This window comes from Struthio camelus, chromosome 1, assembly GCF_040807025.1.
Source record: "Struthio camelus isolate bStrCam1 chromosome 1, bStrCam1.hap1, whole genome shotgun sequence".
Taxonomy (NCBI): domain Eukaryota; kingdom Metazoa; phylum Chordata; class Aves; order Struthioniformes; family Struthionidae; genus Struthio; species Struthio camelus.
Genome location: NC_090942.1, coordinates 101,463,798 through 101,480,038, shown reverse-complemented (window position 1 = coordinate 101,480,038; position 16,241 = coordinate 101,463,798). Strand labels below are relative to the sequence as shown.

The 16,241-nt window shown below is 39.5% G+C and overlaps 1 protein-coding gene across 1 annotated transcript in view; it reads left to right on the top strand.

The window, feature by feature from the left end:
• The window catches only part of GUCA1C (guanylate cyclase activator 1C), a 42,159-nt gene that overhangs the window by 21,027 nt on the left and 4,891 nt on the right, over positions 1-16,241 (top strand). Inside the window, exons 2-3 of the mRNA XM_009675070.2 lie at positions 10,805-10,954; positions 13,800-13,887. Of these exons, the coding sequence (XP_009673365.1) occupies positions 10,805-10,954; positions 13,800-13,887 (238 nt within the window). The remainder of the gene's footprint in view (positions 1-10,804; positions 10,955-13,799; positions 13,888-16,241) is intronic.

Sequence of the window (16,241 nt, the reverse complement as noted above, 5' to 3'; positions counted from 1 at the left end):
AACTTAATTGTATGGAGAAATGACACTGTAGTAATGTCATCTAAATCTCAAGTTCAATCTCAATCTCTTTCTTTGCTTCTGAAGAGTAAGAGTTTCCCTTCACTCCTCGTACTTTGCATGATGCTGACAGATGAAGTATTGGGAAACAGGTCACCGTTCCCTTTTCTCCTCATCTGCCTTTCACCCCACTGTCCTTCTATATCTTTATAGTTTTGATTTTCAGGTAGACTTATCGTCCAATTCTATAGTCTGATTGCAGTAGTAGTAGTATGAGATGTTATCCTCTCTCATTATAGCAACACAAGAAGGATTAGCCATGTATCACTTCTAGGGTATTGTAGTAGAAGGAAAATTTTGCCATTTTGCCATGAAATTCTCTATAAAATCAGTGCTTGTGCTTGATATTCCAAGAAAAGCATACAAATGCTCACAAAATGAGTCATTATTGTTCATAGATATTTTAGTGATTAATGTAGCTCATTCTTTATTCGACTTTCAGTTGTCTTCTCCTGTCCTCTTTTTCTCTCAACTGGAAGAGACAGAGGAATATTATTTCCATTGATATGAGACAATTAGTTCTAAATCTTTGCTAAAGATTCTGTTTAAGACATTATTTGTTCACGATTGGTAGGGCCCACGGCTATCACTGAGTGACAGCAGCCTTCCCTGTTCTTATGAGGGCATAGCAAGCTCCTAAAAGAGTTAATAAAATGACTGCTAATAAGCAATACTTCAAACGCTACCTTGAACCTAAACCTTAAGTGTTTCATCCTCTTCTGGGATGAATTAGAATGGTTCAGGGCATCTTTCTTTGCTGTCTCTTCTCTGGAAACTCTCTTTTTGCTCTCCTGTTGGCACTTTCTTTATCAGATCATCTTGCTCTGATGCATCCTCAGGACTGGGATTAGCTGCTGTGATATGAACTGGCAGGCTGCCTGAGAAACTGCCAGAGATGTCTGCCTCTGCTTTCTACCTCTGGAAGCATTACCAGAGTTGGCACTGAGAGCACTGCGTGCAATAGGTAGTAGTTGGCCAAAGCAGAGAGGAGAAAAGAGGATGATAACTCTAGGAATATCTTACTAGGCTTTTCTGAACAACTTTCCTTTATTGTAGCCTAAGTCTTCAAATAGTTGTGCAAAGGTAAGCTCAGCTGCATGCATAATTTTGGGGATGTCTTCAGGCTGGAACGACTCTCTGGGCAAGTATGCGTTTCCTAGCTTACTCTAACCAGTGAGCCTAACCAAAGCAGTGAGGTGGTCGCAGCAGCGTATGCCCCAGGAACCAGGCTATGTAGCCAAGAGCCATGTATTGTGGTTGGCAAGACATGCTAGGTTTTATGCTACTTCTTCTGCACTTCTTCAATTACTTGTGTTGACCCGGGACACAAAGACAGCACACTACCACCTTGCCCAGAGAAGTATCATTCTTGTCTTGCCTGGTTTTGAACCCCTTTTCACTCTCTCAGTCAATTCTGATTAAGTCTGCACACTGGGAAATATTCATAAAACATCTTTTCCTGATGGTTGCAGCTATTGCATTGCAGAGAGAGCAATAAAAGCCCGGGTGTCAAAAAATTAAACAGCTTCTAAACTGAGAGCTAGATGAAAATAAGAATAGAGATGTCTCTTAGCCAGAAATAGCCTGTCTGTCGGAAGTCAGAAACTCTTATTTCTTGAAACACTGTGGTTTTTTTTAATTGGCACGTATATGTACCAGTCCTTTTCCCATTGCTTTTGGACACAATCCAATAAAAGTAACAAAAACAACAAAACTAGAACATTTGTTTCTCGTTAATCTGGAGTCATTTTACATAAAATTAGCTCAAATATAAAGTAACCAGCCTGACTCCTGTAAATGAGGAGGATGGTAAATTATGTGTTTGAGATGGTGTAGCTATATCATTTTTGGCAGTATTCTTAAGTATCTTTTAAATGCGTTATACCTTTTTGAAAATATTCCATGCAAGTATTAGAAAATAACTTTTGTTCTATGAACATTTAATCTGGTTCCATGAAACACTACTCTATTAATTTACAGACTATTCTAAAGAATGTCTTTGTTCCACTTCTTAACTACCTCCACGTTTTTTTTTTAAATCCTATTTTACGTATTCATTCCGAAAAGGCTATAGGAATCTATTACTTTGTAAGGACTTTCCCATAATGATAGGTGCAATTTCACATCTTAATTTTGTTTTCCAATGGTATGGCATAGGGCTTACCACTGTGATAGTACTAACTTATGCTATAATAGTGTGTCATTACCAGTTAAAAGCCTATTTTAACATTATCATAAAATCATCACTTGTTTAATGTCAGTAGAGCTGAATTCTTGAATGTAGGAACTGATAGTATGAGTTCTGGTCTAAAAATTTAAACCAGAGGTAATTTCCAGTAATGTCACAGCAGCACTACGTTTGGAAAGGCTGACTCTTCACAGAGGTTGTTAAAGTGAGGTCTATGTTAGCTTTCTACTAGGGCATTGCACAATTCAGTGGTGTTTTTGCATTTTAAATGGGGCAATCTTAACGTCTGAGAAATTTGCTCTTTGAAAACAAAATTTCAAAATAAACCATGTAGGCAAGTGCTACTAAATACTATTCCAGTTGAACTTGCCTTGCACTGTAGTTTTGACGCTTAGCTGCTTTTGGCTTCAGCTCTCCTACAGGGCAGGGAGTACTCCCAGCGCGCTGCATGGCATGCCTCTGTCCCACAGAGGAGATGATGCCTTAGGGTCTGTGCACAGCATGGGCGTGATGGGCGATTGCCACCAGGGGCAGCTGGTCCATCGCGTGGCTGAGCGCGCCCACACCCGAGGCATCATGTTTCCCTTGCATATAGTCAGTGACCAATATTATACATCAAATTGAAGCAATGGCACTTTTTCAGCAATGTGTGCAGGGATTGTTTTTGGAAAATTTCATTTAAGTGAAAACAAATTAGCATGTAGTATGCAGCTTTCACTGAGCTTAAAAAATGCTTAGAGTACATGATTGCAACTACCAGCTAACGCTGTAATTTTGTCACATTAGGTGAACCGGTAATGAAGATTAACATTGCACAATTAAGCATGATTACTTTTAAATACTAATTTTTGTTAAATCAAAGGGGAAAGTAATTCTCATTGGAAACAGCTAAGGAATCTGTTTTTTTATTTACAGAAAATTCATGTATTTTTAAAAAGTGCAACTGTCACCTTGAGAATTTTTTTTTATGTCTATTGCCATACTCGTTATTGGTAGAGCAGTTTAAGGCCACTCCTGGCTTACGTTTTCTTTGGTTTTCCTTTTATCACTCAAATGTTACTTTGAAATGTCCAAAAGTATGCAACTGTGAATAATACATCTGTTGGTGATAATAGAAAATGAACTAACCTTTGGAAATGATAAAAACTGCATAGAAATGCAACAGAAATTGTACATCTATTTTAACTAACTTAGTCACAAAGTTATATAGTGACACTAAATTAATAACTGCTTTCCTGTGACCGAACATGATCTATCATCTTCCATTTTTTATGGAAATAAATATGTCAGTGGCTATTAGGTAAAAAATGAGTGTACTAACTTTTTCCTTTCTTGAGGTCCTTTATCTGATAAGGTCTAGTGAAAAGCTAATACCGAGTAGTTGAGGGAATGAGAGAAAATATGCTTAGCTTTTAGGAGGATTCCTGTATACATCCCTTGAGACATTGATTTATAAATACACAGTCTAGGAACACCTGAGCCAATTACCCAAACAGACCATCATTGCTACTGGAGGATGCGTATCTCTTTAAAGCTTGTTTTCTATAGGCTTGTCTTTATTCACTCTTGGGTTTGTTAAGCAAGAAAAACTTGCTTGAATTTTCAGAAAGAAAAATTTTGCTGAAAAAATATAAGGCTATGTGGTCATTGCTACGGTGTTTAGTTTTCTTTCTCTTGCCAATTGCTTTGTTTTAAAAGGAGAAAGAGGCTCCAAAAAGCACAGGCAAAGGCTCATAATTAAAGGAGGAGAAATATGAACCTCAGCATGCAGGAGGTGATGGCAGGGGACCGGATCCTTGAGCAGATGTTTGCCACCTTTACAGTCCTCCTGGGCACTGCTCTGCCAGGCAGCAGGCTAAGCATAGCTCCCAGCCCAACGTCTTGGCAGCATCCCTATCTCCCTGCTTTTCCGGTAATCTTGAAAGAAAACGGTGAGTGATGGCAAGGTAGTGGTGATGGAAAAGGGAGCTTTTGATTTTTTATAAATAACTTTGTTTATTTTCTTAGCGCTTAGGATTTCAACGGGTCTCACCAGGGTGCCCTACGAACCTATCGGTTAGGGAACATAGCTCGCTTTACATTTCCAATTCCTCTAACACAAAACTCCTGGTATTTTCTCAGTTCCCCAAGTTCACAGGTCCTCTTCATTGGGATGAAGAAGAACCTCATAGAACAGGCCGGTCAATGTAGCCTTGTCTCTTTATGTAACGGCGAGTATGCAGCTTTCACGTAACCACTTAATGATTTGCTGCTCCTAATTTTCTGCTTCTTTCTTCATCCTTATCTAATAACCATTGCTGACCAACAGCTTGCCCCCGATATAAATGCCAGCTTTCTTTACCTAGGACACTGGTGTCTCTGACCACAGACTGTGTGCGTTCTGGATTTCTCTTTAAAGTCCTCAACTCTAATATTAGATCCAAGGGGTGTGACAAAGTAAGAGAGTCACATGTAGCTCTGTATTCAAGATGTGGATACAGCCTTTGTGAAATAGCTAGAAGTCTTCGGAAGTAAACAGAAAGGAAAGAAATGGGGGAAGATGAAATGGAGTAAAATGCATCCTCTGTTAGTTTGCCCAGGTTGGAGAAAGCAGAGCTACTTTCGAAGTGGAGGGGCTGGATAGAAAGAGAGAAGCGTGTAGGATTAGCTATAAATTGCACACAGTTTTTCTGAGCTGCTGTAATCTCCTATTTGACCTGAGCCAATATTATAACCTCTTCCTTCTGCTTTATTAGGCTTAAGTAGTATTTTAAAAGACTGGAGGCGTGGAGGGAAGGTGGCTTAATATTTCAAGCCTTAGGTCTGAAATACCTAGACTGTCTATATTTGCACACTTGTTAATCCTGATCAAGTGTGCTGAGCTATTTATTCTCCTGGTGCCAGGTTGGGTTCTGTGCAGTTTAGAGATGTTTCAGGTGCAAATGTAAAACCAAGACACTGCTTATTTTGCATAAACTCTTAATAAAAGTCCATGGTACTCCTAGTAAGACCGTGAGTTCACTATGCATAGGCTTTTGTGGAGACCGAAATCGGCACTTTCCATACGCGTAGCCATTGTGCTTCACAGTAGACGGCTGGCTCCATTGTGGCTATCCCAGCGGTGCTGTGTTAACACTGTTAGGAAGCAATGTTCAGGTAAGATCTGCGCAGCTAAAATGCAGCGCTCTGACCATTCTGGCTGGGCCTTCACTTACTGCGCCGTTCAAGATCATCTGTGCGTTCACAGCTTTGCAGTCAATCTTTTTTTTTTTTTTTTTAATCTGTATTTAAATAATTTGAAGTTGTTAAGAGTTTTCTAAGGACCGGTGAAAATTAGCGACACTATTGCAGGTACCGAAGGATAATGTCCTTCTTATGCTTCCAAGGCCGGAGTATTAATTATTGTTGTGCAATGCTACAGCTCCTTCACCGCCCTGCTTTTCCTTCACGGGCCACGGATCTCTGTCCTGACTGCGTAACAGTGAGCAGCCTCCAGCAATTGCACATAAGCTGACGCTCTGAAGTAATAACATCTCATAAAAGGATAAAATTAAATTGCCCTGTTCTCAGGAGATAAAAAAACTAACGTGCAGCCCCTTTTTTATATACTGCTTTGCCCTTGCCCAGCTGCACAGACATCTCAATGTATCTGACGCAAAAGCAGATAGTACTTGGAAATCTATTTCTTTCTGGGCAGGTTTTCTAGTTACATTCAAACATTTAAAGATGCTTCCAATAATTCAGTTTTCAGAAGATTAATCCTCAAACCTCATCACCTCATCATTATTTTCAGTAGGTGGGCTATACCACTCTGGTTAGCCTGACCTGGGCGGAAGTGAATGGGGTCCTGTTACCCCATAGTACTAACTGTTGTTTAAAACCAATTTAGTTGCAAGGTCTCCACTTTAATCTCTTCCTTTCAAAGCAGACTTTCACAGCTCCAGCTCAATTTTGCTGTAACCTATCAAATATCGCAAAGCTGAGCTCAGACTCTCAAGCCTTCAGCTTTAAGATTTCTTTCTCCAGTCCTAATGTCACTGAGCTTCTTCTGACTGATTGAGAGCTCACAATTTCAGCAGCTTCTGCTAGCAAATATGAGGGCTAATAACGGAGTGAGACCACTGACCACCTCTTTTGCCTGCGTTGAAACCTGTTCTGAAATTAGTCTGATGTTTATAGCTCATGATGTGCTAAAAAGAAAAGGGATAAATTCTGCTCAGTGTAATCAGTGAGATGTTTACTGACTAGAAGAACTTATTTAATAAATGTACATCTGACACAACTTTATGACTGTAATTACCTTAGCAAGTTCACATATATTATTTCCAAAGCTTTTCATCCCAATGTAAGGGTCTGTCCAGAGTTAGAGATCTGCATTATTGCCCTGATACGGCTACACCTGTGATAGACTTCAACACAAAAGCCTGCAGAAGTACATCCCCCTCGGTGAAAACGAGGCACAGGTTTGAGAGCAAGAGGTTTTCGTCAGTTGTTTCAGTTTCAAATGTTGTTTTGTGGATGTCGATTTCAGAAAAAAGGAATCTCTCTGTCAGTATTCATGAAAATAGCTAGTTTAAGAATGGCATGATAAAAGGTGTTTTAGGTGTGTATTGGAGTATAGCTCTTCCCTTTTCATTCTCCTTGGGTTTGCTTTCCTTTTGTATCTACACAGTATTCAGTCTCACTTTTAGTCTACCAGGATTTAAAGCAAAAAGGTCTTTGGATAACAGTAAACCTGTTGCCGTGTTTCTACAACTGTGACTAGTGTAGCATTCGAAACGCTGAGCACAGTAGAGGCCGAGCATTGTGCAGGCTCCAAAAAGGGCAAAGAGGGAAGAGCTTATCTTTTCTTCAGAAGCAAAAGGAGTTGGGGCCAGAGAGAGAACCAGTGACAAGGCTACAACAGGGGGCCAAAGCCCATCTTGGAGACAGGGCCAGAGCCAAGCCCCAGCAGATGTCCAAGAGGTCCATCCAGGAAACAAGCTACCTACAGCACAGGCCTGAGGACTATCCAGAAGATGGGCCAGGGACAGGACTGAGACAGAGTCACCTCGAACGCAGCTCAGGCAGGGACTGAGGGCCTTGTCCTGAGCTTAAATGGGCTTCTGGGCCCATGGCAGGGTGTGGATGGAGGCCCTCAGTGAGACTGGTCAGGGCCATTAAGACCTATCAGCGCTCTTAAGGCCCTAGCATTTAACTTTATACAATCAGTAAGTTCTCCCTCCAGTTTTGCAGCCTCCTTTTGTGTTTGTCTTGTTAATCAAACCCTCAGTTTCAAGGGACTTGAAATACACTCTTACCAGCTTAAAAAAAAAAAATTACAAATACACAGTATCGAAGGAAACAAACATGTACACAACTGTAATGCAGTTTGATATGTCCTTATGCGTCTAGTCCATCTGATCGAGCTATTAGAGACCAAATAACCCAAAATCTGTTTTGATTAAATCAGCTAAGCTATGCTGTAAGCCCAGAGAGCGCCAAAATGTTGTGTCTGGCCCTCGAGGACATGTAAAAGGAGTTTTGTATACTTTTTGGTGGTTCTCAGGGCTGGTTCCTCGCATCATCCACTGTTTGCCAGAGAGGCTGCCAATCTCAGCAGACACAGAAAAGCAACCAATTCTGCCTTCCTAAACAGCAGCCCCTCAGGATAGTTTGAGGAGATTTTCCTCCTCTTTTGCATTATATCTAGAAAGTCTGCCTTGTAACCTTTTCCCAGTCGTACGGGTGGAGGAGGAGAGCACGGATTCATTTTCCTTTGGGGCTTCTGGGGCATTCCACTGTAACGTGCTGCAGCTAAGGAAGGGAGGGGCGAGCTCCATCTAGGTGTGGAAAATGAGCCTAAATGAGCAAGAACTACATAAGTCACACAAATCTGTCCTGTGTCCTAAGCAGTCAAATAAGCAAGTTTCACCAGCACAAACTCCATGTAACAAAAATATTACAAGCTAGCCTTTTGGAATAACTGTGTAAAACACCCGGAGTGAATTCTTTATATCTTCCGTCACTAGCAAGCAGCTCTGCTTATTACTTTTTATGGTAGCTCTTTGCTTGTGACTGACTGACTTCCTAATGAGCAACAGATACTTTGCTGTGTCCACTGCACAGCGTGAAATTTTACAGAGTCTGGAGACACACAAGGACCTACCTAGATACTCGTCTTGTGGAGGGTTGTAGAGCAGAGACAGGTGAATTGGCACTATAGGATTTTCTTAATAACATCACAATGCAATAACTGCTCAGTATCACAGAACCACAGGATGCGCTTCATATGTTACTGTTATGAAGGTTTTCATCATTTAATGTGCTATTCTGAGGCTCTTGGATGCTACCGTAACAAACAGTATTTCTCTTTATCTGGGAAAGCTCTGGATACGTGTAACAAGATTACTACAGCCTTCTGCAGCAAATAAAAGTTTTCTATCTATAATATATGTTTTGGGGTGATGACAGGAAAAAAAAAAGCATTATTTCCTATCAATCCTCTGTGCAACAGTTCTGGTTCCATATCACATAGAAATACTGAGAAGGCAGACATGGCTATTTATTTTTGGTGCGTTGACTGCAGAGGTTAACGTGTGGCTGATGGTCTTTACACGTTGAAAGAGTGTGGCTGGGACTTTATTAGCAACTGCAGTTTTTCTCAGATGTGTTTCAGATGTGTTTTTTCTACCTTAGCCTGCCTCCCTTCCTGCTTGGGACAGGACATAAGATCTATCGAAGCAGCCTTCCATACCCCTAGCATGTTAAGCTGATGGTTACATTTTCCAAACTTCTGATCTTTTGTGGGAGCAGCAAAAGTGACATCAAAGCACAAGAGCCAAAATCCAAGATGAAATGTATGGGAGAAAGGAGAAAATGAGTCTGGTCACGAGCAAGCCTAACATTAATTTCTAGTTTCAATAAACAGTATTGAACATCAATAAAGAAGCAGCAATGTCAGCTGCATCTGACCGTGTTCTTAATAGATCTGTAAAATGAGAGGAGGGAAATATAACCTAGACTTCCTGTAAAATATTTGATATTTCTTGAAATTCAAGAAAATTGAAAATCCAAAAATTGAAATTCAAGCTGATGTGCCAAAAGAAGCGTAACTTTCAATACTGGGCTTAATCTTTACAGAAAACTTTACACAATTACTGTCAAGTTTCATTTCATCCCAAGAAGTGGCTGAGGGGTATCTTTGTCTTTGCAGGATTTGCAGTTAGAGGAAATTCAACGATCACAGCAGAACCTGTGCAGAGAGCCTGTGAAACAATGATCATCCTGCACATGCCCTGCATGTACAACTTCTGCACGCATATGAAATCCAGTGTGTTTGAAACGTCAGATTTACCTCTCACATGTCACTCTGCCAAACAGCATTGTACTGTAGGGCTTCTGCGGTCCCATAAAGGACACAGCAAACCTAACCAAACACCACTAAACAGAAATCAAAATAAACGCTACATGTATGGCTAGGAGTAACACCACACCTTTACAGCACTTATTTTCCTTTAGTCTAGCGGAGTCTGGAGGATAGACTAAAATCTGATTGCAAAAGCTCAAAAAGGCAAGATGTATGTGGATGTATGACAAGAAAAAACGCACTGAACCTACTAGATACTCATCCAGTCTTCTCTTGCTAATCACAGGCCATCTGAAACTGATGACAGTCTTCCCAAGGTTTTCCAAGGGACTGGATTCTGGCCAATGTAAAGATTACAAGATTAAATTTACCAACTGTGAATTCTTTTTATATATGAATGAGAAACATCTGGAGCAAGTACTGTCCAAATTCAGCAACTGCTTCTTCCATCTTCAACACATTTTTACAGAAATAGAGGAACTAGCAGAGTGGCTCAGACTACTTGACCATTAAGTCCTGTCCTTGACAGGTTTTCATCAGATGCTTCAGGGAAAAAAGCAAAAAGTATGGGATTAAATCAATCCGAGATGCTCTGTCCCTATGAATATCCCCCAATCCTCAGTATTTTGAGACTGATTTATGACTTGAAGGTTTTATATCTCTTCCAAAATGTGCTAGTCAGAGAGACCTTATGTTTATATGGATAAACCACAATATCTAGAGATCATTCCAAGTTGTTGGTTACCATGTAGAATACTTACTGCATGATCTCTCAAGATGAGTAGCACCTAGAGCAGCTCTATTGCACTGGAAACCATTCGTATTTCTACATACTACCTACCTGTAGGAATATAAGCAGCACTACTGTAGACGTTTCATTAGTACTAAATCAGGTATCCCAGAATTCGCTCTTTTGCTTTTGGAAGTCTACCACAAAATTGTTTTTCTTCTCCTCAAACGATGTCAATATCAATTGCTTAGAAGAGATTCGCTCCCCCAGCTTTTGGGAAAGAACAAAACTGTTTGTGTTAACACTATTTCTATAGTGCTTTCATTTGAGCTCATCCTTTTTAAACGCCACAAGAGATTTCTAAGTTAAGGTGCTTTATAAATCAGCTTGTTTTACAGTGATTTTCATGACCTGTTTCTATGAAATTGCCAGAATGAAAAGAAAACCAATGTTGTTAAACACTTTTTTTCTGTCTCTCTCTCTCTCTCTCTCTCTCTCTTAGGATGGATTTATAGACTTCTTGGAGTTCATAGCTGCAATAAATTTGGTCATACGAGGGAAAATTGACCAAAAATTGAAATGGTATTTTAAGCTGTATGATGCTGATGGAAACGGATGTATTGACAAAAAAGAACTATTAAGCATATTCACGGTAAGCAAGTTATGACCAACAGCAAGTGCATTTGACGTATTATATTGCCTCTGACATAGTGGTTTGTCATCTGTTGTAAATGGAGTGTCTGCGCTTTACCAGATGTTTTACAGCTGTAAAATCGAAATTATTCTTGCTAGTGACATTCTTGCCATTATTTTCTTGCTTGTTGAAGTCAACATATCTGAGGAGTATTTTACTTTAAACCATAGTTCTACAGGTATAATGTTTTACTGAAAGTGAAAAACTGTAAGAACAATAGAGATATTATTTTGATGACCTACACTATAAAGCAGGAGAGAACTGAAGCAGCATAATGAATAAAACAGCTGGTCACAAGTGTTTGTGCCAGTGTGGTGTTGTGGAAAACAGCTTCTCAAACTGAGCTTCTGAAAAAAAAAATTGGAATATTTTGATGACATTTGTATTATAATATTTTAATTGTTAGTGAAAGACTGTTAGATTTGTTTACAATAAATCTCAGTATCATGTTTTCAAAAATTAAACTGGAGAAAGTTAATTTTATCATCAAATCATGCAGTGTCATTTTGATACAAATATTGTAGAAAATTTTGCAGAACATGGGTCCATTCTAAACCAATAAAACCAAAGCAGTATAATTGTTTCTTGTCAAATGACTTCCTCATTTTTCAACCTTCTCCAGTGAAATAATATTTTTGCACTTCAGTAGCCGCCTTCATTGAAAAGGTATTATAGGGTGCTTTGCAAATATGAATGACTTTTAATACAGCTCCCTAAATGTACAGAATTCATCACAGATCAAGATTTTGCTGCAGGGAGCATAAAATCTAAATAGGGATTTAATGTCATAATAAACAACATAATAAAATACTTTCCTGGATTGTGCATTACTGCTGGTATCTGGCTAGTCACTGTTAGAAACTTGCAAGAGCCACTGCCCAAATAAAATAAACAGGAGCCAGATTAGCCACAGGGTCATACAAACAAGGCTGATGCATCTCCTTCTAAAAAATGACTTTCTAAAGGCAGAAGGAGAGGCTGCATGACCTAGATTTGTCCTCGTTTGAGACTAATGACATCTTTTTAATGTAGATATTCTCCATCATATTTTACCCAAAGGCACTGAGGCCACTGCTTTTGTCTCAGGCTTTATCTGAAAAGAGAATTAGAATCCTTTTAATATAAAGAAGATCTCTTGTTTAACTTACCTAGTTTTAAAACCAGTTCAAACCTCTGTATGTTTTCTCCTCTTTTGGAGTAACAGAGCTTTAACTTGAACCTGCCTAAGTCATTTGACTTAGGCTAGACCAAAATAGGTGGGCTCTAAATACAAACAAACATATGGGCTTGCAGCCATTAAGGGTCCTGTTTATATTGAGCATCAGTAAACGAGGCCTTGTACAAAAAGATATATCAAATCTGAAACATTAATTTACACCAAAGAAGTCCTGTTACAATTTCATTTGTCCCTACAGCTACGCAAACTTCGGACCAGCAGATCATTATCAACCACCAAAACTCTTGGCAGATGACCATGCACCCTGATAGAACCTTTTAACTGCCAAGTTAATTTGTTTTATTATTTTAGGTGACGCTGTGGTAGTCAGTCATTAAGCACTTCAGGAATCACAGCTTTACTCTTAGCACTACAATAAAATTAACCGTGAGAGAGGTACAGCTTTCTTCTGAAAGCTGCATTGAGGTTGGCCATACAGGCTATCAAAACTATCTGAAGTGTGACTGAATAACACAAAAATTTGTGCGCCTGTTTATGTAAAATTCTTGCTGCCTTTTGGAACTCTATGTAAAATAAGATAAAGACAGTGATGGTCAAGATTTCCACACCAGTGCTGAATACATCTATCTTGCACTATGCTTAAATATAAAGAGTTCTAAATAACATCAGGAGCACTGAAATAAGTGAGTGACATATACAGACATTAGAATAAGTATAGTTCATAAATTTGCAAGAGTTACTTATCTTACACAACACAGCTCATCTGAACACATTTTAGATGTAGAAAAAAAAATTCTATACCACATACACTACAGAGCACCTATGCATGTATGTATACTACATAGACGTATATCTGCACTTGCCTAGTCACTTAGTAATTGTGATACTGATTCTGAGGCCAACTCTGTAACCATATGTTTAAAGCTAAACTTCTGCTTTCATGTTTGCTGCATCTGGGCTGTTGGTTACACAGGCTCCTCATTCATTAAGCAGAATGTTCACCATGATGCAAAAACTGTGGCCTCAGTGAGTGGCATAAAATATTGCAAAGATACTAATTGGCACCTTTTACCCCAAGTGGTGAGTCTCTTTGCCACAGAAAAGGTATAGAGAAGACTTTTTTTAAAAAATGTCTTTGGAGGATAAGTAAATTCTTCTGATTTCCAGGACTGCCAGTTTGACTTTATTTGTGATTACTAAGTTAAACATTTTTTAATAGAAAATTGACTTAGGCTATCTCATCATGTGCTTTCAGCTGTGAGTAATAACACTATATTTAAATCACACAGACCATGGGGCACCCTCCAAAGACACAGAACTCTCTAGGGCAAGATAAAAAAGTTAGTGTGGAATCTAAAGTCTATTGCAGAACAGAGGTGCCACATGGTTTCAGAAGGCCTTCAGAGATATGTAAATTAGGTCTGTAATCTTTAGGCTGTGTTATGTTAATTAAATTTTGAATCCTCATTACTGAAGATTTACTTGAAATAGCTGTTTATTTAGTGATTGTGAAAGGCTTGGTGAACTAAAGAATTGCATCCCAATTACCACAGTAGTTGCCAGTGTATTATTTTCACTACTCGATGGAGAAAGGTCTGAAAGAACTTTCTGCATTTCTGTCTTCAGGCTATCCAGGCTATTAATGGCCACACCGACATGTCTGCTGAGGAATTCACAAACATGATATTTCAGAAGATAGACGTGAACAATGATGGTAAGAATTTAGGTTTTCTTGGCATTGGCGGGGTTTTTTTTTTTTTCCCCAGAAGAAAGTGTTGGATCAGGAAGGGAGTTAAATACAGTACTGGAGAACTGCTTTAGGTAAACCGAAGGCCTAACCCTGTTCTTCTTTAGCCATATGTCAACAGAATTAATTTAGATTTTCAGTGAAGTCTAAACCAACTGACACTGTTAACCTGGCATGGGAATCAGTGCAGCAGTGGCTAAAACATGGAGGTCTTGCACCATTCATCCAAAATGCCAGTGCTCTGACTGCACAGCACAATGAAGGTGTGGTCAAGGTATTTTTTTTAGCATACCTGTAATGGCTTACTGTATCTAAAATGGATAAGAAAAGCAACTGAGATGCATGACTGGACATGCTCTACCATGTTGTAAGGATTGGACAGCATATCTCATGGCCCTTGAAGTCTGATGGTTAACATGTCCTAGAACACGTGGCGCTGTTGTTTCTCATGACAGTTAAATTAAGCTAACTGGACTTGCAATTGGAAACTACACTTTAATTCACTGCTTTGGAGTTGTTTCTAATAGAAAACATGTCACATGTGAACATCTTCCCTCCTATTTGTAATCATGATGATCTTCCTCCTGCTCGCAATTATGTTATACATCCACTATGGCAATTGCTGACAAATTAGGAATAGTACGAAAACATTGCAGAGCAAGATAAAATCCTAGCTGGGGATTTAGGGTGCTTTTTGGGTCATTTTTGTGGTCTCATTCAGTACATTAAGGTTACTTTAAAAAAAAGCTGTTTCCAATATATAATCGTAATACAAATAATGCTGCTGTGATGCATGTGAATAACTTGTAGAGGATTTTTCTCCACCTATTTGGCCCATTCTTGGGGGTGAATGCAAATTACAGGCTCCAAATAAATATTTATATTTTAGATTCTAAACCCAGTTCTATAATTACTCCTACTCTGGCCTCTGCTTTGTCTATATTGCAAGGGGTGTAGGTATAGTGAGGGTCCAGGAGAACAGATTGGGCTGTTGTTTTTTTTTTTTTTTTATTGTAATAATTGTAATAATTGTATCTGAGCTGGACCATCAGATGAAAAGATAGTTTGTGTGCCTTTCATTTTAGCAATGAGATGCTAGAACATGAATTATTCAGTGTGTTCCTCGTAATGCTCCCATTTCAAACTGTCTTCCATAGTTAGCTATTTTTTAAATAGCTGCAAAACTGTAAGACAGCAGGATTAACTCAAACGGCCCTCAAAGGGGCAAATCTTCCCAAGTGCAGCTCCAGCTATGCCACTTCCTTTAGTCCTTGTCATTGCTTATTAAAAGACAGACAAAGAAGTTGAGTGATCTCCTTCCTCTTGCTCAAGTACAAGAAATAATCCCCTGGTTGTAGGGGCCACACCAGGACCACCATCCATCCAAAGACCTAGGATTGCCAGGGATAGGATTGCCTGGGATTGCCTAGAGAGTGCCTGGGATAGGAGGAGGCAGAGCTGAGGAAGGGATTGGCTGAGTAGCAAAGCAGCAGGGAGCGAAGCAGACAAGTATACTGGGATGGCTTGAACTGCCTCCACTCCTGTGATGGTTATTTTGAGGGCACTGGGGTCCAGAGGGGAGGAGTGAACAGCCGCAGGGCGCTGTATGCCAACCCCCGGAGAGGGTCTGACTCCACTCACTGAAGCCTAAGAACTAGGACTTCTGTCAAATGGGGTCTTGCAGTGCAATGAGGACCCATAACCCTGGAGAGGCAGCAGCCTTTACTGCTGATGTGGTTTTCACATTTTTCAAATGATGATCATTTTCCTGTTTTACATCAGAGGAAACTTCCGAAGCTGCCATGAACAAAACCCAAAACTCAGACAATAAAATTCCAGGCAGTACTGAAATCCCCAAATTGCCAGAAGCCATCTAGCTAAGCATTCAGCAGAAGCGTATGGGATTTAAACTGCTGCTTGCCTATACCCTGGGGGCCTAAGTCATCCAGATGTTTTGCTGTTTGCCTGGCCTCTTTTCATTTCTTATTTCAATGAGAAACCATTCATTCTAATGATTTGAATACAAAACTTTAAACTGTTCTCAGAGGAAAAAAACTAACTTTAAACCAAACTCTTCTTTTTAAACCAAGTTCTTTTTCTCCTCTCAGAGAAAAACATTATCACTGGAATAATTTCTAACCTACGCTCCTGTGTAGCTTGCCAGTAGAAATATGTCTAGGACTGACCAGTAGAAATATGTCTAGGACTGACCTAGGACTTTGCTGAAGAATGGGAGAGGAAGCGGGAAAAGAGGAAGGATGCTAAGGAATATTCCAGCTCCTCAAAGCAGAGATTTGTATACTTGTCTTGCAACTTCCAAG